General features: G+C 52.4%; 1 protein-coding gene across 1 annotated transcript; it reads right to left on the bottom strand.

The window, feature by feature from the left end:
- Positions 1–1,459: 1,459 nt before the first annotated feature.
- On the bottom strand, positions 1,460–27,819 carry chm (CHM Rab escort protein). The gene is made up of 16 exons (XM_084683581.1): positions 27,719–27,819; positions 22,906–22,972; positions 22,626–22,698; positions 21,817–21,995; positions 21,302–21,683; positions 20,986–21,102; positions 19,349–19,469; positions 18,846–19,068; positions 13,018–13,095; positions 10,488–10,592; positions 9,684–9,747; positions 8,293–8,389; positions 5,972–6,082; positions 2,249–2,397; positions 1,862–2,080; positions 1,460–1,816 (listed from the first exon to the last, which is right to left on the bottom strand). The coding sequence occupies exons 1-16, from the start codon at positions 27,768–27,770 to the stop codon at positions 1,757–1,759; spliced, it is 2,097 nt and encodes a 698-aa protein (XP_084539707.1). The 5' UTR covers positions 27,771–27,819; the 3' UTR covers positions 1,460–1,756.

Raw genomic sequence — 27,819 nt, 5'->3', positions numbered from 1 at the left:
ACGCGAACACGATGGAAACGCTGCACTCACGAACACGCGCACACATGGAACACCCAAAGGCCTAAACTCAAGCAGATTATTTTATACTGCGCAGTGCGCCCAGATTAGTGAATATGCTTTTAGATGAATGTTAGACCAGGCCTGCAGCAACGCAACTCAAAAAATAAAATCTTATGAGTTCATAATAACGGGTTGCCATCGGAGGAACTAACAGATTGCCGAGGTCACCGGTTCCGCGTCTGGACGGGAGCGCTTTCGCTCTGCCAGCACATTGTCATGTTCCTGCATGTGCTCTAGATGGCGCTGAAAGAACGTTACATTTCCGGCTGCTCCGCTAACTGTCACCGTGGTCGGCGCAAGATTGTCTCCGGTACCGGAGCCTGTGGAACGGTGTAGGACGTGTCAGCCCCCGGTTGATACGGTGGCAGTAGTTTAGGATGTAGGGAATCTATCGCCAGACAAAATGGGGCTTCTTTTTTATTAATTTAATTTAACGAATGCTGTCTAAAATAATGCTGTATCAAAGCCCTGATTCAGATCAATGCACAATACAGGCCCACGGACCTTCGTGCCTCCACGGACAGGCCCACGGACACGCACATGACAACACATAGAGGCGAATCGCAGTAACTTTGATCGCGATGTGGAGATCAGATGAGACAACTGGAACGAGCCGGTATCACCTGAAGCAACAACAGCTCTCTCTCGCGAGCCTCTCTGCTCTGCCTCAAATCCTATTCCCCTGGCCTGCCTGGCTGTGTGTGCAGGTTCCTGTGTGTTTACGAGCATGTGTGTGTGTGTGAGAGACCTCCTGCAGAGAGAGAGTTGTGTCCCACTAGGTGACCAGCCTTGGGCTGCTGCTAGCCTTTCCATGCTTAATGTCACCCCCCCCCTCCCCTGCCCCCCTCCCCAATCCCAGATCAGATCTAACACCTGGAGGTGTTTCAACACTCCTTTCAGTCTCTTCTCCTCCTCCTCCCCTCTGTCCTAACTACAGCTTCAGATTGCCACAAGTCCTGTATTTCTCCATCTTTCTATCAGGAGAGAAGAGGGGGAGGGGGGGGGGGGTAGGAGGGGAGAGGAAAGTAGGGTGAGGAGGAACGGATGGGAATGGAGAGAGCAGAAGAGAGGAGGAGGAGCAATGGAGAGCATAGGCCGGAGGAATGGAGAGAAGAGGAGGAGAGGAGGAATGGCGCGGAGAGGGAAGTCGGAAGGAGCATTCAGACTAATGAACCATCTGCTCTGTCAAAACCAGTAAAGCTTCCCTCCTCCCTCCTTCCCTCCCTCCTTCCTCGATCTCTCATCTCCCTCCCTCCTCTCCTCTTCCCCCTCGCACTGTCCCCCCCCCCCACCAATCGGTTATATGGGGTTACAGAGTTGTTAGTTCGCTGATTACATACACAACACCACCACCACCACCACCACCACCACCACCACCAACAACAACAACAAACTCAGGCAGGTTTCCAGAAACACTTTATTGTCATGGATCATCATCATGGAGACCACGGCAGGTGGAGCGTGGCACAGTGTGTGTGTGTGTGTGTGTGTAAGTGTGTGTGTGAACTCTGGGTATATTAACATGTGACAGACAGAAACAAAATAGTACAATAATAACAAATAAAAAAAGACAAAGGCCATTCCTCTCCACTGAGAGATGAACACACACACAACCGGACTGAGCAGGAAATGAAAAGTGACTGGACAGGAGAGGAGGGGGAAAGGAACAGAGGAGGGGAGAGGGAGAGGAGGAGAGTTACTCTTCTGTGGATGGACTTTGCTCTGTAACACTTTCCCCTGTTTGCACGTCCCCCTCCTCCCTCTCGGCCTTCCCCTCTCCCCCCTCCCCCTCTCCCCCCACCCCCTCTCCTCCCTCCCCCTCTCCCCCCTCCCCCTCTCCTCCCACCCCCTCTCCTCCCTCCCCCTCTCCTCCCTCCCCCTCTCCTCCCTCCCCTGTCTCCTCCCCTCCCTGGGTGAAGCCCTCTGAGGGGGTGTCTCCATCGTAGAGGATGTCCTCAGGGTTGGGCGCCGGGGGACAGAACTCCTCCTCGGGAAGAATCTTCTGGAACACGGACTCCGCCTGGACCCACACGCACACACAGTTAGATCCATCCAGAGGCATGTGTGTGTGTATGTGTGTACCTGTCTGTGTATGTGTTTTTTGTGTGTGCCTGTATCTGGATACATTTATGTGTGTGTGTGTGTGTGTGTGTGTGCATATGTGGGTGTATATGTGTGTGTGACTTACCAGAGAGATGGAATGCTGACTGCCCAATGAGCTGTCAGGCCCTGAGCACACATGGATGTTATTGGGCAGGTCGTAGCTGCTCTCAGCCAATCCTGAGCTATCTCTCATGTTGAAGTACATCACCCATAACACTGAGGGGCGCTGGTCTACTGAAACACACAAACACACACACAGACACACAAACATGAACATACACACCACGATGAGTGTTATTCCAGAACAAGTTTAAAGTTGTACTGAGACTAAGATTACTGACAGACAGAGAGAGAGACAGAGGAGGAAAAGACGGGGCGGAGGGAGGGAAAGATGAGGGAAAGAGTTGAGGGAGAGAGGAGGAGGGAGAGAGAGAGGAGGGGGGAGTGGAAGGAAAGAGAAGACGGAGAGAGGAGGGAGAGAGAGAGGAGTGGAAGGAAAGAGAGGAGGGAGAAAGGAGGGAGAGAGAGGAGGAGGGAGAGAGGATGGAGAGAGAGAGGAGGGGGGAGCGGAAGGAAAGAGAGGAGGGAGAGAGGAGGGAGAGAGAGAGAGAGGAGGGAGAGAGGAGGGAGAGAGGAGGGAGAGAGAGAGGAGGGAGAGAGGAGGGAGAGAGGAGGGAGAGAGAGAGGAGGGAGAGAGGAGGGAGAGAGAGAGGAGGGAGAGAGAGAGGAGGGAGAGAGGAGGGAGAGAGAGAGGAGGGAGAGAGAGAGGAGGGAGAGAGAGAGAGGAGGGAGAGAGGAGGGAGAGAGAGAGGAGGGAGAGAGGAGGGAGAGAGAGAGGAGGGAGAGAGAGAGGAGGGAGAGAGAGAGAGGAGGGAGAGAGGAGGGAGAGAGAGAGGAGGGAGAGAGGAGGGAGAGAGAGAGGAGGGAGAGAGAGAGGAGGGAGAGAGAGAGAGGAGGGAGAGAGGAGGGAGAGAGAGAGGAGGGAGAGAGGAGGGAGAGAGAGAGAGAGGAGGGAGAGAGGAGGGAGAGAGAGAGGAGGGAGAGAGGAGGGAGAGAGAGAGGAGGGAGAGAGGAGGGAGAGAGAGAGAGAGGAGGGAGAGAGGAGGGAGAGAGAGAGGAGGGGGGAGTGGAAGGAAAGAGAGGAGGGAGAGAGGAGGGAGAGAGAGAGGAGGGAGAGAGGAGGGAGAGAGAGAGAGAGGAGGGAGAGAGGAGGGAGAGAGAGAGGAGGGAGAGAGGAGGGAGAGAGAGAGGAGGGAGAGAGGAGGGAGAGAGAGAGAGGAGGGAGAGAGGAGGGAGAGAGAGAGGAGGGAGAGAGGAGGGAGAGAGAGAGAGGAGGGGGGAGTGGAAGGAAAGAGAGGAGGGAGAGAGAGAGGAAGAGGGAGAGAGGAGGGAGAGAGAGAGAGGAGGGAGAGAGGAGGGAGAGAGAGAGGAGGGGGGAGTGGAAGGAAAGAGAGGAGGGAGAGAGAGAGGAGGAGGGAGAGAGGAGGGAGAGAGAGAGAGAGGAGGGAGAGAGGATGGTTAGACGGAGAGAGAGAGGAGGAAATGGAGGGTGTCTGCTTTCACAGCTCATCTGTGATTGGTCCTAATAGGATGACATTTGCTTGGCTGGGTGAGATCACACACACTCACACGCTCACACACGTTTAAATCTACACACACGGACACGCATACGCTCACACAGCCATTCACACATACAGACACACACAGGCCTGCACACACACACACACACACAGGCCTGCACACACACACACACACAGGCCTGCACACAGTTGACAGCGGAGAAAAAGATGGGGAGAGAGGGATGGAAAGATAGAAAAAGAGGGGAAGAGAGAGAGGAAGGCAGAGGGGTAAAGGACAGAAAGGGTTAAAGAGAGAGAGAGCGCGAGGGATGAGAGATAAAGAGAGGGATGAGAGAGAGAGAGAGAGGGAGAGGGATGAGAGAGAGAGAGAGAGAGAGAGAGGGGTGAGAGGGCTCCAGGTTTAAAAGTGTCAAACTGTCATTCTGTATCATTACCCTTTAAAATGCAAGACCAAACAAGGGACCAAAGAAGAAGAGGAGAGGAGGAGAAGGGAGGGAGGAGCGAGGGAGGGAGGAAACGGAGGGGGAGGAGAGAGGTGTCAGTCTGAAATGTCAAAGTGGTCATTACCCAAAATGTCAGACAATTATAATATGTGTTACTGTTCCACTGCAGTCCACATCTGCTTTCTGTGAAGAAGTGGGATTATAACACACATCCTTGGCTAACATCAATCCAGCACACACGCACACACACCTGACGAACAAAAACCCAGCACACACACAAACACACACGCACACAGACAAATGATCAAAGATCCTGCCGGTGACTTTGTCTGTCTGACCTGTTCAGCCCCAGTGCTTTTCTCCTCTGTTCTTCCTCTCTCCTCTCCTCCTCTCTTCTTCCTCTCTCCTCTCCTCTCCTCCTCTCTTCTTCCTTTCCTCTCTCCCCTCCTCCTCTCTTCTTCCTCTCTCCTCTCTTCTTCCTTTCCTCTCTCCCCTTCTCCTCTCTTCTTCCTCTCCTCTCTCCCCTTCTCCTCTCTTCTTCCTCTCCTCTCTCCTCTCCTCCTGTCTTTTTCCTCTCCGCTCTCCTCTCTTCTCTTCTTCCTCTCCTCCTCACCTCCCCTCCTCTCTTCTTCCTCTTCTCCCCTCCCCTCCTCTGTTCTTCCTTCCTTCCCTCTCTCCTCTCCTCCCTTCCTCTCTTCTTCCTCCTCTCCTCTCCTCCCCTCCCCTCCTCTGTTCTTCCTTCCTTCCCTCTCTCCTCCCCTCCTCTCTTCTTCCTCCCCTCTCCTCTCTTGTCTCCTCTCTTGTCTCCTCTCTTGTCTCCTCTCTTGTCTCCTCTCGTCTCCTCTCGTCTCCTCTCCTCTTCCTCCTCTCATTCATCCTCAGGATCAACACTATTTGTTCTGACATTTTAATTAAAATACTACTACCTTATTCTCCTCTGATAAAAAGGTTGGTGTCACACACAGACAGACAGACGCACACACACACACACAGACAGGCAGACACACACACACACACACACACACACACACACACACGGAAGGGAAGGAAGAGAAATGATGGCAGACAGAAAGAGGGAGCGAGGGAGAGAGAGAAATATTGAAGAGAAAAGCAGGGGGGGCGATGAGATGATAGAGAGAAAGATGGAGAGAAATGATGATGAGACAAAGAAAGAGAGATGTAGGGGTCGGGAGAGGGAGATGAAGGGAGAGAGAGAGAGAGAGAGAGAGAGAGAGAGAGAGAGAGAGAGAGAGAGAGAGAGAGAGGAGGAGGGAGAGGAAGAGGAAGAGAGAGGGATAGAAGGAGAGGGAGGGAAAGAGAGAGAAAAGAAGAGACAGAGAGAGAAAAAGATAGAGATAAAGAGAGGGAGCAAGGGAGTGAAAGAGAAGGGAGAGAGTGAGGGAGATGGGGTAGATGTCAAAGGAAGAGAAAAGGAGAAGATCTCCATCATCGATGTCAGCAAGCTGATGACCTACTCACACACACACACACACACACACACACACACACACACACACACACACACACACAGTGTGAGTGTCTGGGCCAGGTCAAAGCTGTTGTATCTCTATCTAAGGTTTATAATGACGATCCCCTCCACAGCTCCACACATGACCAAACACACACACACACACAACCTCACATCAGTTACACACTGTCATGCCCACACCGCCACACACACAGACCTCCCACTGTCCCACACACAACCCCACATCATCTTGCAACCACCCACACACACGCACGACCACACACTCACATCGACACACACAAGATAGACCCGTCTACCTTCGGAGGGTTCTTCCCCGTCACTGGTCATTGTCTGGAACATTCTGGAGACAACGGGGGAGAGGTCCTGGTGGGCGGAGCCCATCGACGAGCAGGTCAGATGCACCAGGTCTAGAGGAGAGAAGAGAATTGTGGGTAGGAGAGAAGGGATTGTGGGTAGGAAAAGAGGATCGTTCGTAAGAAAAGAGGATTGTGGGTAGGAGAGATTGTGATTGAAAAGGATTGTGGGTTGGAGAGAAAAGGATTGTTGTCCTCTCAAAGTTGGACTACTGCAACTCGCTGCTCTCCCAGCATGCGCAACCCGCCCTCTTCAGAGGATTCAGAACGCAGCAGCCCGCCTGGTCCTCAACCTACCCAGACGCTCTTATGTTACCCCGCTCCTCATTTCCCTCCACTGGCTACCCATCAACGCCCATGTCAGATTCAAGACCCTGGTACTGACCTTCCGAGCAGTGAACTGCAGCCTTACACCCCCACCCGTCACCTACGGTCTTCTTCAGAAAATGGCCTGGTGGTCCCACCGCTCAAGACCACCCGGTCCCAACACAAGCTCTTCTCTTGTCTGGCCCCCCAATGGTGGAACCAGCTCCCCACCTCCAGGGACCCTGACTGTCTCCCCACCTTCAAGAAAAGGCTCAAGACGCACTTGTTCCGGGAGTACAACGTCACGGAGGAATGCTTGGCTGGACATGATGTTAGTTTCCTCCAGGATCACAATGACTCTTATTGAGAGACTTGTTGCTCTTGTAGGTTAGTTATAACAAAGTTAACTCTTGAACTCTTGTACTCGCTGTGAAATATTTTACTGTTGATTGTTCTTCTACAGGTACAGTCTTGCACTTTTTGGGGTTCATGTTGTTTTCATTTGTAACTTGTATAACTGCATGCTCTTATGGGTCTTCCCTTTGACACTTGTTTAGTTTTTTCACAATGTATGCTTCTTGTTTTGGCTGCTTGCAATGTTTGGGACTACCTCGTTGTTATGATCAGTGACTTATGCTCTTTTGTAAAGCTCTCTCTTGGAAGTCGTTTCGGATAAAAGTGTCTGCTAAATGCATAAATCTAAATGTAAATAAGTCGGACTAAAATAAGACTAAAATGCTCAGACTTTCAGTCGACCAAAACTTGAACAGACTAAAAAGAGTATGAACGTGACTAACTAACAAATAAAAACTTAAATGACAGCTTGACACAAAGACCAGGCTAAAACTCACATTAAAACAGGCCGCCAAAAACAACACTAATTGTGGGTAGTAGAGAAACATTTGTAAATATCTTACAGGCAAACAATTTAATTCTGGATAGCTATCTATCGATGATAGTAAGCATCAGCAAGATGGTGAGGTATTGACAGCTAAGCTGGCTTCACCAGATCTAACCCTCCTCTTCATCACACCAGATCTAACCCTCCTCTTCGTCAGTTTAAATGATAGTCTACACCCTGCTAGTTTGGCTCCTCACAGATTAATGATGCACCCACCCTGTGTGTGTGTGTGTGTGTGTGCCTGTGCAAGTGTGTGTGGAGGGTGCAGGTGTCAGAGTGTGTGTGTGTGAGTGTATGTGGAGGGTGCAGGTGTCAGTGTGTGTGTGTGTGTGTGTGTGTGTGTGTGAGGCCTGTCAGCATGATCATCATGCTATGATTGCTACTGATCCACCCAGGTAGAACTACATTACTTAAGGAGCTATACAGCTATCCATCTTCATCCTCACACACACACACACACACTACTCCACCACACCTCTACACACACACACACACACAACTGCATGGGGCAATAGGTCCACTTCCATCATTCTCGATGACGGCTGACTGATAAATAAGTCCAGTGCCATTAAAGACAACCGCCGTTATAAACACCACTTCATCTAATGATGTACCCGTCATCATCGTCCTCATCATCCTCACCTTTATCATCATCACTGCCATCATCAACATCAAATCTTAGCCCATTTGATTTGTATAGGCATTTTAACAAGCAATGTCACATATGCCCATAGAACTGCACCTAAACCAACCTCAACCCTCCACGGCAGACGAGGGAAAACTCCCAGCAGAACTCCAGAGGACAAAAATGGAAGAACCCCTAAGGAGGAGCAATCCGGTGAGGGCTCCCCTCCTCCAGAGACGGTTAGAAATACAGAGAGGTGCAGACCAGAGGCAGAATACTAGTATGCAGTAAGAACCGAGCCTTCATCGTCCCCATCATCATCAACAACAGAGAGGGGGGAGACACGGAGAGGAAGAGAGGAGCGGAGAGGAACAGGAGAGGAGAGAGGGAGAAAGGAGGAGAGAAGGGAGAAGGAGAGGTGAGGGGACTCACATGTTCCAGGCATGCAGGTCATGGAGGAGGAGCAGAGCTCCACCATCCTCACTGAAGGACCTCCAGGCTCCACAGGAGGGATGCTGACCAGAGACACCTGCACACACACACACACACATACATGCACACACACACACACACACACACACAGGCATACACAAGCGTACACACACATGCATACACACACACACAGTTAGTCATCATGTCCATGTGCAGTGTGTGTAGCTGCTTCCAAAGCCTGTTAGGAGAACACACTGAATAACCAGATTATAGAATAACAACACCTGCCTGTGTGTCTGTCTGTCTGTCTACCTGTCTACCTGTCTGTCTGCCTGCCTGCCTGCCTGTCTGTCTGTCTGTCTGTCTGTCTGTCTGTCTGTCTGTCTGTCTGTATGTCTACCTGTCTGTCTGTATGTCTACCTGTCTGTCTGTCTGTCTGCCTGTCTGCCTGCCTGCCTGCCTGTCTGTCTGTCTGTCTGTCTGTCTGTATGTCTACCTGTCTGTCTGTCTGTCTGTCTGTCTGTCTGTCTGTCTGTCTGTCTGTCTGTCTGTCTGTCTATCTATGTGGTTTAATCAACTGGACAAATGTCTCAAAGTGTTCCCTCCTGAGACAGACCAATCACACACTTCTGTTCTCTCTGCACACACGCACACACACGCACGCACGCACACAGGGCTAATTACCCGTAGAGCTGAATATTTCATCTGGTTTGGTCTCCTGGTCATGTAATACTGACTTCTCAGAGACATCCTAATTCATTTCCTCTCCTCTCTCCACCCTAATGAGTACGAATGACACAAAAAGGTATTTTCTCTCTCTGCCTCTCTTTGTCTCCATCTCTCTTCCTCTCTCTTCCTCCCTCCCTCTCCCCCCCCCCCCCCCCAGTCTCCAGCAGAGTGTAAGGTACTAAGGCTGTGATGGTGCATATATCGCCCTGAAGGATCTCTGGCTCTTCATCACTGGCCTAGCGCCTCTCCTCCTCCCTCCTCTTCCTCCTCGATCTCAGATATGGCCGATCTTGTGCTCCTCCTTCTCTTCCTTCTCATCCTCACATACACGTTGATCTCATTCGGTCATCTCAGTAAGTATTGGAACTCCTTAAATGGAGGCCCATCTTGTTGCAGCCCTCTGCTTGCATAAGCTCTCTCCCTCTCTCCCTCTCTCCCTCCCTCCCTCTCTCCCTCCCGCTCTCCCCCCTCTCCCCCTGACGTGACTGCAGACTCAGCATGCCGTCTGTCTCACCCACATGCTTCCACGTCGGACTGAACCGTGGGGGATGGAGGGATGGAGAGGGGGATGCAGGGAATGAGAGAGGGACGGAGAGGGGATGAAGGGATGGATGGAAAGATGGAAAGGGGGATGGACGGGAGGGATGAGGGAGGAGGTGTACCTGCTGCTCTGAGTCGGAGGGGAGAACAGAGCGATCTGTGATGAGAACTGCTCTGGAGATCTGCCTGGAGGAGAGGGATGGGAGAGAGGGGGGGAGGGATGGGAGAGAGAGAAGGAGGGATGGGAGAAAGGGGAACGATGGGAGAGAGAGAGGGGTGGAAGAGAGCAGGGGAGGGATGGGAGAGAGGGGGGAGGGATGGGAGAGAGGGGGGAGGGATGGGAGAGAGAGAAGGAGGGATGGGAGAAAGGGGAAAGATGGGAGAGAGGGAGGGATGGGAGAGAGAGAAGGAGGGATTGGAGAAAGGGGAAAGATGGGAGAAAGGGAGGGATGGAAGAGAGCAGGGGAGGGAAGGGAGAGAGGGGGGAGGGATGGGAGAGAGGGGGGCAGGGATGGGAGAGAGGGATGGGAGAGAGGGGGGCAGGATGGGAGAGAGGGATGGGAGAGAGGGAGGGATGGGAGAGAGGGATGGGAGAGAGGGAGGGGTGGGAGAGAGGGATGGGAGAGAGGGAGGGATGGGAGAGAGGGATGGGAGAGAGGGAGGGGTGGGAGAGAGGGATGGGAGAGAGGGAGGGATGGGAGAGAGGGATGGGAGAGAGGGATGGGAGAGAGGGAGGGGTGGGAGAGAGGGGGGGAGGGATGGGAGAGGGGGAGGGATGGGAGAGGGGGGAGGGAGGGAAAGAAGTTCAAATCAGTGACAAAGAGGGATCGTCAAGCTGTTGCAGGTATTGTTAACACACGCGCACTCACACACATTACAATAGGCACAAACATACACACACAAAAGAGTGACTGGTCAACTCTCACTTGGTGGGCGTGTGTTTCCTGTGCTCTGCTCCTATGAAACCGTCTTCCACCACAAAGTGGCTGCAGCTGATTCGCTGGCCATGGCTGTCAATCACAGCTTTACACCTGAGGACAGGAGGAACAGACAAGATCTTCATCATCATCACCATTACCATCATCGTTATCATGATCACCATCTTTTCACCATCGTCATTATCTAGTGAATGTGTGTGTGAGTGTATGGTGCGTGTGTGTATGTGTGTGTGAGAGAGAGCGAGAGACAGAGAGAGAGACTGTGAGAGGGTAGGTAAGTGTGTGAAAGTGTGTGTGACCTTCCCTCTGCCCCCGTCCCAGAGTGGGATCACAAAGGAGTGTGTGTGTGGTGTGTGTGTGTGTGTGTGAGTAAGTATGTGTGTGTGTCAGGAGTTATAGATAGCTTTATAGGGCTCATTATGTACTCTAATGGGCTCGGGGTGACATCCCTGAAATGGACTTTCACAACACCCCCTACCCTCACAGAAGACACCCCCCCCCCCACCCACCAGGAACATCTCCAAAACCCCACTCCAATCCCCCACCCCCTGGAAACATGCTTGTCCGGCCCCTGCTAATGCTCATTAACCCAGAGACTGGGGACAGGGGGGAGGAGGGAGACGGGGGAGGAGGGAGTGAGGCAGAGGGGGTAGGGGGGGGGGAGGGATGTTTTGGGAAAGGAGAGGGAGTGAAGGGGGAAAGAGAGAGCGAGGTGAGTGAAGAGAAGGGGAGGAGGAGAGAAAATAGGGGGAGGGAGGAGCGAGGGGTAAGGAAGGACGGAGGACAGAGGGGGAGGGGAGGAGGGGAGGAGAAAGGGGGAGGGGAGAAGGGAGGGACTGTTTATGTAAATTAAGATTTATTTACTAGGAGGGGCCTCGGCACTGGGGGTTGACGCTTCAAATAAATCCTGAAACCAACCATGCACACACACACACACACTCATATACACATACACACACACACACTTAAAATCAATCATGAACCAATGGAGTGGGATATGGAATTTGGTAAGGGCCGGGACATCCAGGGCTGCAGGACACACACAAACACACACACACACACGTTGTGTTTACTTCTACCATCATAATCCTAAACAGACAGCATTAAGCATGCAGCTGTAACCATGGTGACCACCAGGTCAGTCTGTCAGGTGACCTACTGACCACACACAGACTGCAGAATAGACACACACACACACACACACACACACACAGAGAGCACTCTTTCGTTCTACTCTCCTTCTACTGACCCCCCTCCTCTTCTCTCCTCTCCACCTCCTCTTCTCTCCCACTCCCCCCACCCCTCCTCTACCTCCTCTCCACTTCCTCCCTCTCCTCTCCACCTCCTCCCTCTCCTTTTCTCTCACCTCCACCTCCTTCCTCCACTATATCTCCTCCTCTCCTCTCCTCTCCACCTCCTCCCTCTCCTCTCCACCTCCTCCCTCTCCTCTCCACCTCCTCCCTCCCACCTCCACCTCCTCCACTTCCTTTCCTCCTTCTCCTCCTCTCCACCTCCTCCCTCTCCTCTCCACCTCCTCCTATTCTCTCCACTTCCTCCCTCTCTTCTCCACCTCCTATTCTCTCCACCTCCTCCTCTCCACCTCCTCTTGTCCTCCCTCTCCTCTTCTCCTCCTCCTCCCTCTCCTCTCCTCCTCCTCCCTCTCCTCTCCTCCCTGTCCCCTTCTCATCTCTTCCCCTCTCCTCTCCTCCCTGCCCTTTAGTTTTATGTGTGTAGTAAGTGGAGACATAAGCATGTAATTTATGATGGGAGGGAAATTAAAGTCATTGTTCAGTCCAGACACCTTGCCAGGTGTTTCACCTTGGTCAAACTTCTCATGATGGACGATGGTGGCCGTGATCAGCGTCGCCATGACGACACGGGGAGCACGGCGTGGCGAGGAGACACGCCTCCTTACTGGTTGGCTGGCTGGCTGTTTGACTGGTTGGTTGACTGGCTGGGTGTTTGCCTGAGTGACTGTTTGTTTGGCAAACTGTCTGTTTGGCTGGATGGCTGTCTGTCTGTTTACTGACTGACTGGGTGACCGATGGCTGGCTGTTTTCCTGGCTGTTTAACTGAATGGCTGGGTGGGTGACTGACTGACTGATTGGCTGGCTGATGTTATAAGGGGCTTTCGTTGCGAGTTCCAGTCTCGTAAATGCGTTAGCATTAGCTAGCGAAACAGGGGGAGGGGAAAGAGAGGAGGAGGAGGAGGGAAGGAGGAAGGGAGGGAGGATCAGTCATTACTAGCCTCACTTGCAAGCAGCTCTCCATTTGTCTCCCAGGGCAGGGCGGAGGGGCGGGGCGGAGGGAGGGAGGGACGGCTCTAGACCCTGAAAATTAATACTGCATCTAAATTCCGGATCCCCCATCTCCTCCTCGCCTTGGCGCGGAGAACCACACTGATTCACACACACACACACATAGACAGATGTTCCCAAACATCCGTGTGAGTATGTACGTGTGTGAAAGTGTGTGTACGTTTGTAAGCGTGTGTGTGAGGGTGTGTGGCAGTACTTACTTGCCAGTCTCCTTGTCGACCACCAGACACTGGATCGAGTGCCGGAGGCAGTAGATCCCTCCGAACACAGCACACATCCTGCGTGTACACACACACACACACACGTGCAGTTTAAACTTTACAGCAGCACACCTGATGTTAGGGGAAAAAAGGGAGTGACTGGAGGGGTGACGGTTCAGAGGATGATCCACGAGGCCCCTCCCCTGCCAGGAGAAGGGAGGGACTAGAGGGGAATTCAATGAGGTTAAAGTGTAGGAGGTTAATCATACAGCCCATCTCCTTTCCAGCAGCCCAGCAGACTGTGTGTGTGTGTGTGTGTGTGTGTGTGTGTGTGAACAGGGGAAGCCCCTCTCCATGTCATTAACCTGGGCTGACAGATGTTTATCTGATATTACTCTAATTAACCCTCCCTGTCCGGACCAATCACGGCGTCCTGTCTGGACCAATCACAGCGACCCGTCTGCCCAGATTCAAACAGCCCGTACCGCGCACCCCCCCCCTCCCCCCCAAACCCACGTCAACCCTCCCCCCACCCCCACATCACTCGCCATTCCCCCTAAATGAACAGTTGTGAGAAAGCCCCCTCTCACCCTGTCCCCTCACCCCCTCCCCCCAGCCCTTCCCCCGGCCTCTAAATGGCATCTCTGCTCCTATCAGAGTGTGATCGGGGCCAGGGCCTCTAACAGCCTGCAGAAACAATGGAGGCCTTTAATAGTCCGGCTCGCTGACAGCACACGCAGACATGATTTATGAGTTTGTGTATAATTTGATTATGCTATTAATTCCACTGATTACAGCTGCAGCTAGTGGGGAGAAGGTCACATCCAAAATAAATCTACGACACCCCCCCCCCCCCACACACACACACACACACACAAACACACACACCCCCGTCCAAGAGAACAACTGCCTCCAACTAGTTGTTCCAGTAATTAAACCCTAATGTAAGAGACAGCTAAACAAGCTACAGGCTCTGTGCTCTCCTTGCTCCCCCTCTCCTAGTTTCCATCTGCCTCTCTCTTAGCTGCCTCTCTGCTCTCTCCTGGCTGCCTCTCTCCTAGCTGCCTCTCTGCTAGCTGCCTCTCTGCTAGCTGCCTCTGCTCTCTCCTGGCTGCCTCTCTCCTAGCTGCCTCTCTGCTCTCTCCTGGCTGCCTCTCTCCTGGCTGCCTCTCTCCAAGCTGCCTCTCTGCTAGCTGCCTCTCTGCTCTCTCCTGGCTGCCTCTCTCCTAGCTGCCTCTCTGCTAGCTGCCTCTCTGCTCTCTCCTGGCTGCCTCTCTCCTAGCTGCCTCTCTGCTAGCTGCCCCTCTTAAAGCTTCCTCTCTGCTCTCTCCTAGCTGCCTCTGCTAGTCACCTCTTCCCTCGCTGCCTCTCTGCTGGCTGCCTCTCTGCGCTCTCCTAGCTGCCTCTCTCCAAACTGCCCCTCTGTATGGCAGAATGCAGAGGTAATGTAAGGAGGTAAAGAAGGAGGAAGTTAAGGAGATGCAGGAGGAGGTAAAAAAAAGGAGGAGGAGGATGTGGAGGCAAAGGAGGTGTAAAAAGAGTCGTTCTCTCCAGCAGATAGACCAATGAGAAATGCACTAACATGACGATGATGTGGTCTATCAGGCCCGACTACTCCCAGACCCTACACACAGAATTGCCCTGCTTGTGCACACACACACACACAAACACTCGCCACAAACACACACCCACCCCCCCCCCCCCCCCCAAAACACACACACACACACCTGTCAGCATCGTGGCAGCAGATCAGTGTGTGATGTGTGTCCCAGCTCCAGAAGGGGGGTTATGCTTGGCCAATAATTAAAAGAAAACAAAGGGTCTCTGCCTGGCCACGCTGGCACGGGGAAATTAAACCCTTCTGGAGCCAAATAAATTACATGTTTATAGCTGGGGGGGGGGGGGGGGACTTACACACACACACAAACACAGAGAGAGACAGACACTTCATACACACATACAAACACACAGACAGACAGACTCCTCACATAAACACGTGGATACACTGCACTCATTCTGTCCCAGTCCCCTCAATCTGCTGCCTTCCGATTGGAGCAGAGTGGCACGCTATGCAAATCAAGCCCTGTCATGGACAGACTGCTTTCTCTGAGCGAATGAGTCATGGTGCACCTCTCTCTCTCTTCCTCCCACTCTCTCTGTCACTCCTCTTCCCTCTCTGTTCCTCCCTCTCCCTGTCTCTCTGATAATCTCTCTGATCCTCACTCTCCTCCTCTTTCTCTGTCCGTCCCTCTCTCTCTCTCTCATCCTTGCCTCACTCTTTTCCTACCTCTACCTGGGCCAAGAGACAGAAAGAGAGAGAGAGAAAGAGAGGGACAGACACAGACAGAGACAGAGAGACAGGGACAGAGACAGAGATACAGGGACAGAGAAACAGACAAAGACAGAGAGACAGGGACAGAGAAACAGACAAAGACAGAGAGACAGGGACAGAGAGACAGGGACAGAGACAGAGATACAGGGACAGAGAAACAGACAAAGACAGAGAGACAGGGACAGAGACAGAGATACAGGGACAGAGAAACAGACAAAGACAGAGAGACAGGGACAGAGAGACAGGGACAGAGACAGAGATACAGGGACAGAGAAACAGACAAAGACAGAGATACAGACACAGAGAAACAGACAGACACAGAGAGACAGGGACAGAGAGACAGGAACAGAGATACAGAGACAGAAAGACAGGGACAGAGAGACAGATACAGAGAGACAGGGACAGAGAGACAGGGAGACAGGGACAGAGATACAGACACAGAGAAACAGACAGACACAGAGAGACAGGGACAGAGAGACAGGGACAGAGAGACAGGGACAGAGAGACAGGGACAGAGAGACAGGGACAGAGAGACAGGGAGACAGGGACAGAGAGACAGGGACAGAGAGACAGGGAGAGAGAGACAGACAGAGACAGAGAGACAGGGACACAGAGACAGACAGGAACAGAGAGACAGGGACACAGAGACAGAGATGGACGGTGCCAGTGAGAGCAGAGGTTATTGAGAGCAGAGAGGGAGTCAGCCTGTCAGACTGAGGGATAATACAGGCAAGGACACACAAGCCTTTCATCACTTTATTAGCATGGCGCTACGCTCACTGATCTGTGAAGAACCTCGCAGACGACAGGAGGGCAGGGGGTGGGGGATGAGGAGAGTAAAAAAGGGGTGAGAGAGAGGGTGAGAATGGGAGGAGGGGACAGAGGCAAAGAGAGAGACAGCGGGTGGGGGGGCAAACAGGGAGAGTGTAGGTAGACTGGCAAAGAGGTGGAGAGAGAGAGAGAGGGAAGAGAAAGGATTGAGGGGGAGAGAGAGCAGAGATTATTGAGTTTGCTCCTCCATCGCTCCATCCATCACCAGCTAGCAGGTATCAGTGTGATGGATGGTGCCTCCTCCCTACCTAGCTGCCTTTCTCTCTCTCTCTGTCTGTCTGTCTGTCTGTCTGTCTGTCTGTCTGTCTGTCTCTCTCTCTCTTTTCTCTCTCTCTTCGCTTTAACTCTTTCCATTAAGCCTACTTTCTCTCTCTCTCTCCTTCTGTCTCTCTCCTCTCTATCTTCTTTTCTTTCGCTCCACTCCTCCACCTCCCTGCCTCCACCCTTCTTCATCTATGCCTCTAGTCAAGGTGAGAGGGGCCTCTATAGGTAAGGTATAAAGGTGAGGCTGGCCTCGACAGGTAAGCTAAGGAAAGGCTGCCCTCTACAGGTGAGGCTGACCTATACAGGTGAGGTGTAAAAGTGAGGATGACTTCTACAGGTGAAGTGTGAAGGTGAGGCTGGCCTCTAGAGGTGAGGTATAAAAGTGAGGCTGGCCTCTACAGGTGATAAGTGATGGTGTGGCTGGCCTCGACAGGTGAGGTATAAAAGTGAGGATGACTTCTTCAAGTGAGGTGTGAAGGTGAGGCTGGCCTCTAGAGGTGAGGTATAAAGGTGAGGCTGGCCTCTACAGGTGAGAAGTGATGGTGAGGCTGGCCTCGACAGGTGAGGTATAAAAGTGAGGATGACTTCTTCAAGTGAGGTGTGAAGGTGAGGCTGGCCTCTAGAGGTGAGGTATAAAAGTGAGGCTGGCCTCTACAGGTGAGAAGTGATGGTGAGGCTGGCCTCGACAGGTGAGGTATAAAAGTGAGGATGACTATTTCAAGTGAGGTGTGAAGGTGAGGCTGGCCTCTAGAGGTGAGGTATAAAAGTGAGGCTGGCCTCTACAGGTGAGAAGTGATGGTGAGGCTGGCCTCGACAGGTGAGGTATAAAAGTGAGGATGACTTCTTCGAGTGAGGTGTGAAGGTGAGGCTGGCCTCTAGAGGTGAGGTATAAAAAAGTGAGGCTGGCCTCTACAGGTGAGGTATAAAAGTGAGGTTGGCCTCTACAGGTGAGGTCTGATGGTTTGATCCAGAGGTACAGCAGGTTAAAACAGCCGCAGGAACAAAGGATCCATTCCCATTCTGTCACACACGCACACACCCCACCAAAGGAGCTACACCGCGTGTGTGCTGAGGGTGTGTATGTGAGCGTGCACACGTGTGAGTTTGTGCTAAGCGTGCGTATGCGTGTGCTCAGTGTGTGCGCGTGCGTGTGCGTGTGCGTGCAGTGTGTGCCCAGTGTATACGTGTGTGTGAGTGTGCGTGTGCGTGAGACGGACAGGTGTGATCATGTGTAATTCTTCTTCACGTTGCTTATCTCCGCGTCTCCGCGAAGAGAATCTAATATGCAAATGACTGAGCCTGGAGCACAGAGCTTTATTAATGTGCTACTGCTCGGGTAACAGATCACCTCCTCCTCTCCTCCTTTCTCTCCTCTCCTCCTCCTTTCCCCTCTCCTTTTCTCCCCTCTCCTCCTCCCGCCCCTATCCACTCCTCCTCCAGCGTGAGTAAGTGTACCTGCGCATCCCCCCTGACAGCTACAAGCAGAAGAGGAAGATGAGGAGAGGAGAGGAGGAGGAACACGGGAGCACGAGGAGGGGAGGCGGACGTGGTTTTAATCACTCAGAGAGATAATGATGGTGTGAATATGGCTGTCCTCGTCTCCACTCAGACAGCATGAGCGATGGTTACAGTACGGAGGAGTAGCACGGCGCAGGCACGCCGTTACGGCGCACGCACACAAACTGCCGCAACACATGCAGGGTACACACACTGCTACCACACGCTGCGACGCGCACACACAGCTGTGGCGGAAAAGCACAAACTGCTACAACACACACACACACACACACAACAACAGACACACACACAAAGTGCTATCACACACAAGTGCACTGCCACAAATCACACACCAACTACTGCCACACACGTACACAGCTGCAACGCACACACACATAACTACAACAGACACGCACACGATCGCACCCACACACAAACACTGCAGGGAGGGAGTCTGTTACGACAGCTATTATTGTGAAGTTACATGGTAGTTAATGTTACCTTAATGTCAAGTGTTGCCCATCCTGGTGTGTTTAGTAGGCAGACAGCGGCTCAGTGAAGCTAACCCTAAGTGCTAGCGTTTCACCACGCTAAGTGCTAACGCTAAGCTAAGTGCTAGCATTTCACAGAAATAAGTGCTAACGCTGAGTGCTTAGTACTAGCATTTCACAGCGCTAAGCGCTAACGCAAGTGCTAGCGTTTTACAGCCCCGCTCCCGGCAGACCAGTGGTGTTAAAAGCTGCCATCTACAACCCACTGGAGACTCCACTCAAATGAAGCTCCACTCAAAACACAGCCAGGCCAGCCAGACGAGCTCCGCTCAAAACACAGCCAGGCCAGTGAGCTGAGCTCAGTGTGTGTGTGTACGTGTTTGCGTGTGTGAGGGTGTATGTGCGTATCTCACCTGCAAAAGCACTGTGGAATCTCCCCCAGACCGTAGAGGGGAAACAGGAAGGGCGTGTTGCCATAGCGACCCAGACAACGCAGGAAGTGCTGCGTGGCCTTCAGACCTTCCAAGGTGGGCGTGTCCTCCGTCACCATAGCAATGGAGTGAAACAGGAAGTGTTGCAGGTTCTCAGTCAGCTTCCTTGTCTGGAGAAAGTCCCAAAATGGGCGTTCAGCATAGTCTGGAAGGAGTCACAGAGAGGAGGGGTCAGACTGCACCCGAATGTGTGCATGAGAGACAGCGTGTGAGTGTGTGTATGCTTGTGTGTGAGAAAGAGGGTATGAGAGTGTGTGTGTGCGCGTGCATATGTGAGTGAGAGAGACAGAGAGTTTATGAGTGTGTGAGCGAGAGCGAGAGAGAGAGAGTGTATATGAGTGCGTGAGAGAGAGAGCCAATGAGAGAGAAAGAATGTATGAGTGTATGAGAGAGATTGTACGCGTGTGCGTGCGTGTGTGTGTTACCCTGGTACTCCTCAGGGTGCTGTTGGTAGTCCAGGGAGAAGGTGAGGAACTTCATGAGCATCCTCTTCTCCACCACCGTCAGCTGCTTACTGGCAAACACATCTGACCTGGAGCAAGGCACCTGGGGGAGGGGGGGATCACAAACACACACACTCAGGCATGGAAACCTATTCTCTAAACGCGCGCGGAGACGGTAGGTGTTCATGCTCGACGACGGCCTGGACGCGTAGAAGCACATCGCTCGCACAAAGCTTCTGCCCCTTCTCCCCCTTCCAGTACGGCTTACTGTTACTCCCTCCTTGCCGGCCTACCGCCCTTTACCACTCGCCCTCTGCCGATGGGCCCGAATGCAGCTCCTCGCTGATCTAGAGGCTACCCGAGTGCTCGCATCCCTCCCCTGCTGAGGTCACTCCGCTGGGCTGCTGTTCCACTCCATCCCTCTCTGTCTCTCGTTTGCCTGGGAGCCAGACCCCTCTGCCAGCTCGGGGTTTATCGGGGTTTACCCATTCAAACCGATTTCCCGCCCGGCGTTGAAAGCGCCGGGGCCAATCACAAGCGTCAATCTGATGCGGGGGCCGAGTTGAGCACGGTGTACTTTACGGAGGAGGGTGTTTTTTAGGTCTTGTTCGCTCCGTCCAGAGGTGTTTTGGTCGGCGCCCATTGATAACAGCCCCTCGGAAATGGAAAATTAACTTAGAGGCTCCAGACTAATGAAGCTTAACGCAAATTCAGTCAAGCATGACCGAACTCTGCATGCTCGGGCCATACACCATTATGTTTCCCTACACAGTCCTCCTCCCCCCCCCCCCCCCCCCATGCACGCTCTCTCCTATCCCTCTACCCCAATGCCGGGGCTGTCGTCGGGGGTGGCCATGTACGACGGGCCGCTCTCTCTGTCAATTAGCGCGGCGACCTTCCTCCTCCGCTAGCCTATCGTACCGCCGCCGCGCCTTCCAATACGTTTTCTCTCCCCGTTTTCGTTTTGGCCGCGCGGCGGCTTGGTCCCATCCCCCGGCTCCTTCTGGCTGGGTCGCCGACCCACGGGGTCGAAGCGCCAAACACCCGTCGTTCAATCTAGCATCTTCTGTCAAACAAATACCACTTTGCTCATCCCGGGTCTCTCCTGATTGAAATACGCTTTTGCGAATGGGTCTGGTGATGCTAAGCTCGGACGCTAAACAGGTGAGGGGCAAAGCCCTGACCCCTGACCTCCGCTGCGGCCAACAATCCCTGTGCGTGAGGAGTGTCATGTGATGTATTCATTTAGCCAGCACTTTTGATCCAAAGCAAACGCACAGCACAGTGCAGTGGTGGATTTGAACCTGTGACGCTCTAAAGTACTGAGCTGATTGTGTGTGATTTAGTGTGTGTATATGGAGGACTGTGTGAGAATGTGCGTGTGCGTGAGAGAGCGTGTGAGTGTGTGAGAGTGTGTGTGTTTCTGTGTGTGTAAGAGAGAGTGTGTGTGAGCGAGTGTGTGAGTGTGACTGAGACAGTGTGTGTGCGTGTGTGATTGAGTGTGGGGGTGTGAGTGTGTGTGTGATTGAGAGAGTGTGTGTGTGACATAGTCTGTCTGTGTGTGTGTGAGTGTGTGTGTGTGTGTGTGTGTGTGTGTGTGTGTGTGTGAGAGAGAGTACCTGCTCCACATGGCCGTGGCGGTAGGTCAGGATGCGGGAGACGTTTTTGAACTCGGCGTAGCGGCTGACGTTGGACTTGATCAGCAGGTCCACCAACGACCCCCGGGAATACATGAGCTGGAGGACAGAGGTCACAGTTTACAGGTCAGAATAGATCAGCTGGAGGTCTCAGGTCAGAATTCACAGGTCACAGCCGACACAGGACGACCCTTCCAACTCTATTACAGTCCTGCTCCATCCCCAGGGCAGGTAACAGGGTGGAAGAACAATGATGACAGCTGTCCGCTAATGTCAGGGTCAGGGTTACTGTGCCAACCTTGGAGACCAGGTCAATGTTGAATCTCCGCCCCTCTTTCAGAATTTTGGCGTAGGTGATCTTCTTCCTGGGTTCTGATTGGCTCTCAGCTGAAGAGGGGTGAGGCTGTGTCTGGGATTCAGTCAGCAATGGTTCCTTCTGCTCCTCGTCATCCTCCTCCCTTTTCTCCTCCTCTTCCTTCTTATCCTCCTCCTCCTTCGTATCCTCCTCCTCCTTCTTATCCTCCTCCTCCCTCTTCTCCTCCTCTCCCTTGGCTTCCTGGTCCCCCTTCTCTTCCTCCTCCCCCTCCTTGCTCTCCAATGCTGCTCCCGTCTCAGCTCCGCCCTGCCCTCCTGGAGGAGCGGGTCGCTGCTCCTCCTCCTGCTCCTCCTCTGGCTCCTGACTGGAGACACAACAAGAGTCAAAACAAGTGCCCCCTACGTGGCTCAGGTCTGTAGAGCTGAGAGAGACCGTGTGTGTGTGTGTGTTCTACGGCTGGACTGTGTGTGCTCTACAGCGTGTGTGTGTGTGCGCACCTGGCGTAGCAGTACACCTCCAGGTTGGCGATGGAGGAGTCCGTGGAGTTGAGGATCAGCCCCTCCTCCCCCTCGTCCAGCTTCTCCTCCCAGGAACTCCTCCGCTCCCCGCCTCCGTCCTCCCTCCGCTCCCCGCCTCCGTCCTCCCTCGGCCCTCCTCCTCCCTGCTCCTTCTGTGTCTGGGGACGCAGAGCACACAGGCTGGCTGATGGAGAACACGCACGCACTTGCTGTAGGTCACACACATGTAAGCTGTAGAACACGCTCACACAGGCTAGTTAACACGTGGCCGTCGACAGAAAGGTCAGGCGAAACATCGCACTGTCACACCTCCCATTAGTCACACCGTCATCGTCACTATGATCATCTTCACCGTCATCGTAACTGTTATCGCCACCGCCATTCTCATCCTCACCACTGTCAGTGTCGTCCTTTCCCTATGTGTGTACACGTGTGTGTGAGTGTGGGTACTCACCCTGTCTGTGTCAGTCTATCCAGGACAGCAGTGTGTGCGTGAGTGACAAAGTGTGTGTGTGTGTGTGTGTGTGTGTGTGTGTGTGTGTGTGTGTGTGTGTGTGTGTGTGAGAGAGAGAGAGAGAGAGAGAGAGAGAGAGACAGAGAGAGAGACAGAGAGAGAGAGAGAGAGAGAGAGAGAGAGAGAGAGAGAGAGAGAGAGAGAGAGAGAGAGAGAGAGAGACAGAGATAGAGACAGAGATAGAGATAGAGTGTGTGTTTGTGTGTATGCTCAACCTGTGCTCTTCTATCCAGGACAGCAGTGTGTGTGTGTGTATGGGTGTGTGTGTACTCACCCTGTGCTGGTCTATCCAGGACAGCAGGCCGTTGAAGGTGAAGCTGGCCCAGTTCCCTGCATAGTAGTCCCTCCTAGGGGAGGTAGGGGGAGTTTACTGGAGACACACACACACACACACACACTGCTGTCCTGGATAGACCAACACAGGGTGAGTAGTATACAGACATCCACACATACACACACACATACACTCACCCCCTACAGAAAAACACACACTCACCGCTCCCTTCCCTCACACACACACACACACACACACACTCAAACCACCAGCCCCTCACCTGTCCACATGAAGAACCCTCTGTCCTACTCTGGAACAGGCAGCAGCGATCACTGACTCTGAGAGCCCTGCAAAACACACACACACACATTGTTAGAACACACACATATATATATATACAAACACACACAATATTTACACACAAACAAGCACATACGCATACTGTTAGAACACACACACTATTAGAACACACACACAGTGTATAAAAACACAAGTACATACACACATACACACACAAAACGCACACAGTTCGAACACTGACACACACACACCCAAGCATACTGTGAGAACACACACACACGACCAGTCCTGCTGACAGAGTGCTGAATGGAGCAGCTTATTTCATTAGAGGACTGTGTCTTCATCCAGCTGATGTGATTGTCCTGGTACCCCTGCCCTCCTGCCAGACTAAAGGCCCCTAGCCTCCATCCACTGTAGCATGTTGCTGAGTGGACTGGGAGAGTGTGTGTGTGTGCGTGTGTGTGCGTGTGTGTGCAGCTGCTTTCAAGCTGATTTTATTGAGGGAGAGGCGGTGAGGCAAGAAAGAGAGGAAAGAAGGAGAGGAAGAGGAACAAGACAACCAACACTGTTGGAGAGAGAGAGGGACATAAAGAGAGGGAGAGAAAGAGAAGCCCTACACAGAGAGAGTGAGACGGAGGGAGGGAGAGTAAAACAGAGAGAAAAAGAGAGAAGGGTGAAAGCGAGAATGCAAAGGAATAGGGTGAAGGAGAGTGAGCGACTTTTTTCATCCTCCTCTCTCCATCCCTCCTCCTTTTTCTCTCTCTCTCCATTCCTCCTTCTCTCTATCCTGCGTTGTTGCTCTTTCCATCCCTCCTCCATTCCAGTCTTTCACCAACAATTGTTTTGGAGGGGCACCCCGCCCCCCAAACGACCTCCCGCCACACTAAAAGAATGACATATAAAATCTCATTAGGCTACCCCCCCTCCAACCCCCCGCAAAAAAAAAACACAAACAAAACAGACGCGCGAGATTAAACTGTTTTGACACATACAGGCAATTCTCAAAAGTTCAATTCCCTTGTGACAAATGTTTGCCGACGTCGCCCTTGTTATTTACACCTGAAACTAGATCCACTTTGAGCGACACAATTTGCGCGAATTCGCCGATTCGCTCCTCGCGAGCATACTGACGTTGCTCGTCACGAATGCCCTAATAAACGCATAGAATAGGGTTCGCTTCTCTTGCTAGACTACCTGTTCGCGCTGCCAGGTATCTTACACTAGGTGTGTTCGACTTCATGCAGTCCCCTGCATCGCTTGCAGCCCGGCTGACTTGAAGCAGCCAATGGCATTCTCAGCTTCAAGGAAGCCGGCTGCAGCCGACTGTCGGCGCTGGCACTGCATGAAGTCGAACACACCTACTGACCTGCGGGGCTTGTCACGTGCCTTCCATTGAAATTGAATGGGAGGGAACATTTTGGTCTACCGCCCCCCCTTGAAAACAAATCCTAGGGGAAAGATTGCATTCCATCTGGCCTTGCTCTGCAGTGAGTATGCCATCAACCCCCCCCCCCCCCCCTCAACCCCAACCCATCCGAAACACACACAAATCTCATCTCTCACCTAACATACCTATCTCACACACACAATAGGAGAGTGATTTATGACCTGGCCTGTCAGCTAGCCCACCTCTCCTGGAGTGTGGAATACAGTAGGTCTCCCTGGTCTCTATTCCACCTACGTTACATTTAGTCATTTAGCAGACGCTCTTATCCAGAGTGACTTACAGTAAGTACAGGGACATTCCCTCGAAGGCAAGTAGGGTGAAGTGCCTTGCCCAAGGGACAGCTTCATTTGGCACGGCAGGGAATCGATCGGGCAACCTTCTGATTACTAGCCCGACACCCTCACCGCTCAGCCATCTGACACCTCCACCTATTCCTCCATCTCAATCTCTACCTCCAGCTGACCCTCTCCTCGTCCACCTCGTCCACCTCCTGCACCTCTACCTCACCTCCACCTCCCTAACCCCCAACCCTTCATCTCATTACGACCTCCTCCTCACCTCCACCTCCACCACCCACCCTCAACCTCACCCCTTACACAATAGCATCCCTCCTCCCTCTCTGATACTGTGCTGTGATCTGCAGCCTTCATCCGTCTGCCCGACAGCTCAGCACTGGAAATGTTGTTAAACAGTGTGTGAGTAACGCCCTCAGAAAAGCCCTGTCTCCACCTGTCACCCGTCCCTCCCTCCCTCCCTACCTCCAGCCAGTCATCGCTGCACATCGTGTTTGTTAAAGCAAAGCATAAGAGTACCATAAACCGGCCCTGCCACTGAATAGGAAATGGAGAGAGGCAGGAGAGGAGAGGTAGGAAAGAGGAGGGGAAGAGAAAGAGAGGAAGAGAAGAGCAGAGGAAGAAAGGAGAGGAGGAAAGGAAAAGAAGAGGAGAGGAAGAGGAGAAGACAGAACAGGAGCTCAAAACGCACTCAGCAACAAAGCTATGAGACCATAAATCTCTCTTCATCTCCCGGAGAGAATCTTCCAGAATGGCCGCTCTCTCTGGTTCCACCTTGAGAATCATCCAGCTGTTATTTATGGTTTGGGAGAAAGAGACCAGGGCTCGGCCAGGGCCAGCAGCCTCCTCTCAGACACACACACACACACTCACACACACACACACTCACCCACAGACAGACAGACCCGATAGGCTACTCAACACACAAACACAAGACACTCTGTATACATACACACACACAAACACACACACAAGACACCATACACACACCACTCTCACACACACCGTATTATTGACACACACCACACCCATGCACACACACAAGCAAGCTCATAAACAAGTGTACCAGCCCATTGTGACTGAGACTGTAGGCAGTGTGGGAGTCTACATATTGTATGAGTGCCCACTTCCAACAGAAGAGCTCTTGTCCCCGATGACACGCACAGTCATGTACACCCTCCCCCCCCTCACCAACCCTCTCTCTCGTACTCACCTTCCTCCCATTCTCCCCCCTACTCCCCCCCCACCTCCAGCCCCCTACTGTGGGTCAGCTGTGTGTTTCTGTTCAGGGCCTGACGGGGTGGAACCAACAGGAACACCCGACACACACACGCGCACTCCTGACACACACGTCTGACACACACACACACACACACACAAACAGGTGAGGCCCACCAGATGGAGACAGTGTGACATGATATTCATTAACAACTGTTCCCTATGTGGTGTCCACGCAAATACACACACAGACCCTTGGGTAAACACACACACACACACTCGGGGACACACACGCGCACAGGTACACAGCCTGCGGCCAGGTGGGACCAGGTGGGCCAGGGAGAGAGCTCCACGCCTGTCTGCCCATCCCAGAACCAGAACGCTGGGTGTCAGACCAGAACCCAGCCAGCCAGACCCAGGCCAGCCTGCCAGCCTGCCCCTCTCACCCAGACACTGAGCAGTATGTGTGGGGTGTGACCGCAGTCTGGAGTCCAGCTGGCTCTCGGTCTCGCTCCAGATAGTCCCACTCTGACACAGAACTGGGCCGGACAGAACCAGAACAACTCCTGCATCGCTAGTTTCCATCTCGGTCTGTGCCAAGTCAATAATGTCATATTATTGTTGCACTGTGCCTGGTGGCTGCAAAGTGGCTGCTGTCCAGACTACATAACATTGTAGCCTGGACTATCTATTGAGAATGGTGGCTTTGGATTTGCAAGTCTGCTTACCGCTTGTTCTCTATCAGACACGATGTTCGGACTGGACCGTTCAGTCCATTTAAGGTTAGTTGAGAGTACTAGAACAAAGCTCCCCAGTACTGCTATGACTACATAACTTTCAGGTTACACACACTAGCAAGCTCTACCTACCTCCTAACCAACAACCATTCAAACTTAGTTTTTACTACTTAGCATGAAAATGCCGGGTGTTGATGGCACAGTGCGTGTTATCTGTGTGTCTAACGGACCAGGAGAGGAGTGCAAGCGGCAGTGTTGGGATAGCTGGACACACACACCCTGCACAAGTGTATCATTCAGACAAAGTTATAGCCTACATATAGCCTAAATAAGATATGTAATATTCTGTACAAAGTGTGCATGGACATATTTTGAAGTGTTTGTTGCCCCACCAATTTTTTACCCTTAAAAACGCCACTGACTGTGCGACACAGAGCGTCATGTCCATCCAAGCCTAGCGGTTAGACCTAGCCAGCAACATGACAGCGCAAAAACCACTGCTGCTTGCTGGGGCTGAAGTTGTCAAGACGACAGATGCAAGTCATGGAGCTTGCCATGCTAGCCTGCTAGCTGTAGCTATTATGAATAGCTCTAGATACCGTTTGATTTGTTCCTTGATGGCAAACAACATTAACTACCCATTTAAACAACAGACAAATCGCTGATAAATTCAAATAGCTAGCCTAGCACTAGCGTAGCACACTACCAACAATGTCAACACAGCTGTCAAATGACGTGTAGCCCTACCTAACTACTAGACTAGTGCTAAGTAATACCCAGACTACTATCAACTGACCCGTTTCTTGAACGAATTGGCTCATAACATAAAGTAATCATCGATTATGGACACCACAACATCATACGGTGGGTATCACATATTATACTATATTAGAGCTAGTAACCTACTGTAGATGGCTATAAACCTGTGATGCTAGCGACGCAGCATCAGACAATATTTTATACCTAGAGTAGACTTCTCTCGTTTTCGAGACGTGGCCAATCGTACAACAATTGAATCTGCACGGAGACAAAGCGGCAGGTTAAGAAGTAGCATTCATAGTCAATATAATATCGTTAGGTTTTCTTGTGGCTCAATACCTGTCCCGAGTATGATAACATCAAATTCGGATGGTAGGTTGTCCGCAGCCATGTTGCTAGTTGTGTCTGGAAGTGCAAAGTCATGTGATGATGCAGGAAAC

This window comes from Hypomesus nipponensis, chromosome 20 (assembly GCF_054491055.1).
Source record: "Hypomesus nipponensis isolate SF chromosome 20, ASM5449105v1, whole genome shotgun sequence".
Lineage (NCBI taxonomy): Eukaryota > Metazoa > Chordata > Actinopteri > Osmeriformes > Osmeridae > Hypomesus > Hypomesus nipponensis.
Note: the sequence above shows the minus strand (reverse complement) of the source record. Positions and strands in the feature narration are given on the sequence as shown.